General features: G+C 37.5%; 1 protein-coding gene across 1 annotated transcript; it reads right to left on the minus strand.

Moving 5' to 3' along the window:
• Positions 1-226: 226 nt before the first annotated feature.
• Positions 227-1,519, minus strand: LOC141594899 (uncharacterized). Its single transcript, XM_074414884.1, has one exon. The coding sequence runs from the start codon at positions 1,517-1,519 to the stop codon at positions 227-229; it is 1,293 nt and encodes a 430-aa protein (XP_074270985.1).
• Between the last annotated feature and the right edge of the window lie 1,879 nt (positions 1,520-3,398).

Genomic DNA, 3,398 nt, shown 5'->3' on the forward strand with positions numbered 1-3,398 from the left:
TCACGCTTCCCGAGGTACGGCATATTGCTCTAAATCTTCATCTCCTCAAAATGCATTCTAAAGAGGACTGAAAAAGGTACGATTCCCCTACTTTAAAGTCCATTCCTACAAATGAGACAAAACGAACCAAAGTAGCCGATTCGGGGCATTTTGCAATACAAAGCAATGAAAATGATATAGAAGTGCGTGCAACAAAAGGCTAAAAAGTCTATATAAGTTGCACGTATCAATGGTCAAGACAACCCGACATATGGTGCGATGCACCTGTGTCGATAATCCAAAACGAGGAAGAAATATTACCATTGAGACGTTCCAAGGATGTGTCGGATTTTCGTGAATGACATAAGTGACTTAACTCCTCTAATTCTTGAGGAAACAGGGTATTAAGATCAAGTTTATCAAGAGGATTGATAGGAGGACGGGAAGTCGATGCCGTGGTACCTGCAACATTAATTTGAGCGGATGCCATGTTTACCTTTGGGGTTACAGCTGAGGCTTGGTGTTTGGGACGATCAGTCGTGGTTTTACCACGATCGTCAGGTACAAAAACAGCGTTACTTAAGTTCGTATCGTTGGGGTTGAGGAGAATGCGGGGACGAGGGCGATCTCCCCACCATTCGGGATATTTCCCAGTAACTTGGTAACAAAATTTAAGGCTGTGACCCGGTTTTTGACACGCAATACAAAAGTATTTTGAAGGAGCAGAGGAGGTGCCACGGTCAGTCTTGTTATCATATCCCCCTCCCCCTGACCGTCGAGAACCATGGCTGACACGGGCAACGAATGCCATGGTCTCGGGTGCAGACTCTGTTCTAGGTTGAGATAAATTGCGAACATCCTCATCCTGTAACAATGTATTATAAACTAGGTCTAAGTCAAGGAGATGAGTGATACCGATGATTTGAGAGCGGGTGTTAGCAAAGCGGTCATCAAGACCCATTACGAAATCGCGTACGCGTTTCTTGTTGCGGCGAGTGTTGATTTTTTTCCAATCGCAGGAGTAGGGATTGCACGAGCATGACGGTAAGGAGTCGTGTTCCACAAGTGCATCCCAGATTGCAGTCATCCGGCCATAGTAGGACATAAGCGGCTCCGTTGGACCTTGTCGGCAAGCTAGCAATTCGGCCTGTAATTGATATATACGGGCTTCATTAATATGACAAAAACGGTTCTTGATATCACTCCATACCAGTTTTGCCTCGGGACGGAGTGAAATCTGTCTCCGTAAACTTGACTCAATGGTATTGAAGATCCACATCGTCACCAGAGCATTGGCCGCTTGCCAAGACGCAAAGGTGTCAGACGTGGGAGATGGTTTGACATATACAATGGTTCCGTCGATATACCCGAGTTTGCCTTTTGCCATGAGTGCGAGTTGAAACGATCTTGACCAGTCGTCATAATTATTGTCATTAAATGAAATCGGTGAAATGCTATGGACAGGATGTTCAATATGAACGAATGAAGGAGAAGATGTTTTTGTGGGATCGATAATTTGACCGGAATCAGAGTTCGTCATTGAGACGAGATTTCGAAAGAAGAAAAAAACGGCAGAGATGTGCAAATAATGATAGCTAGTCTGATACCATATTGTAAATAGAGAATTATAGAATCATAGATAATTGTATTGAATGAAATTGCATTATACAGGGTATATGCTTTGCTATATATACACTAACAATATCGAGCTATTTACGGGAAGAATATGTAACAGCTATAATATATTACAAGTATGGAAGGGGAAGATATGGAGCCTTGATTGAAGGAGAGCAACGGCTCTATGGTTGGCAGGAATATTGTGCTATTATCCCTACAAAAATGATAATTTGTCATTAAAATACTTATCTTAGGAGAAACCGTTTTACGATTTAAAAATACCATGAAATTAAATTTATATTACCAGCATTCGCTTTCGGAAATGGCTTATATTAGATATGTAATACCCTAAAATTTTCAAAAGGGTTCAGTTTTCTTCAAATTCGAGCTTTGAGGACGAAGTTCCTTTAAATGAAAAAAGATTTTAACACTCCAAATATTTAAATACTTTATTTGACTAATATATTTTATACTCTAATATTATATTTAAAAAAAAATTCGTTCAAGCGGTTTATTACTACATAAGGTTTAACCCTTTACTTGTTCATCTGCTTTTCTTTTACCTCCATCTTTTAGCCGCCTAAACAATCTTCCTTTAACTGATTTGAAATACTACCAAGCACCTTATTAATCATTGACCAATTTAGCACACACCATTGATTTAATTGTCTTGATTTCTGATCCATCATCGTTTTGTATAAGTCATCAATCTTCTTCAAAGTTGTGTTTAGCTGTTGCGTCCATACCAACGACATCATGGTCATGACTCTTCTTAAACTCCACTTTTAACCATCATAATCATATTTCTCGAGGTTGTTTCCGAAATATATATTTGAGGTAACACAATTCTACCGATCCTAATAATCTTATTATTATTCGAGGTTGTATTATTATTTGCTATATGAAATGCGTTTATATGCTGGAATTTGCTTATACCGTGGACCTGCTTGAAATGTTATTATTAGTATTCTTATTATTATATAACGAATACCTATTTTCTATGTTTATGATTATCTATTTGAGAGGGGTATGTTCAACACGGGTATAACTTACGTACCAGAGTTAGCTGGTGTGCTTTTGAATGGAATTCTATATTGGTTGATTAATAGATGAGATTCTTGGAGTTGTAAAGTATGTAATGTAAGTTTTATAGTATAAAATAACATGTTCTAATCTCATAATGAACATGTATAAACTGAATGCGGAATTGATAAAAGAGATCGATTACTCACCTCCAGCCATTGCTTGAAATAATTGATCCGTCTTAATGAATAACCCAAATCCTTACACCCCAAATCTGACTTGGCTTCCAATCCCTCAGCCTCACAATTTAGATGGTGTATTTTGTTAATCAGGTAGGCTTGGTGAACCCTAATCAGAATAAATATGTTCTCCTTATATAGACTCTTGCCATCAAAGAGTCAACGGGACAATTTCCTAAATTATGAGTGGTAACTTATGGGAGACAATAGTGGAACAGAATCCTAGGTAAATTCCATCATACAATGGACCAACTTAATTTCCATAAAATAACTTAATTAAATATTAATATAATACTTATTTGATTTATGGAAATATCTTACATTCTCCCACTTGGTCCATTTAACAAGAGATACAACATATGTATCATGACGACGAATTCTCTTAGAGAAAGAATTAATCTTCCATGTATCACAATATATCAAGTCACTCACACCACACACATTTAACTTAATGAGTAAACCCCACGTTTACTCCAGGTTCAAACAAAATGATATTTCTCAACATTACTTTATAAATATGCGCATAAATCCAAAGGAGAA

The sequence above is a fragment of the Silene latifolia genome, chromosome 8 (genome assembly GCF_048544455.1).
Source record: "Silene latifolia isolate original U9 population chromosome 8, ASM4854445v1, whole genome shotgun sequence".
In the NCBI taxonomy this organism is placed as follows: domain Eukaryota; kingdom Viridiplantae; phylum Streptophyta; class Magnoliopsida; order Caryophyllales; family Caryophyllaceae; genus Silene; species Silene latifolia.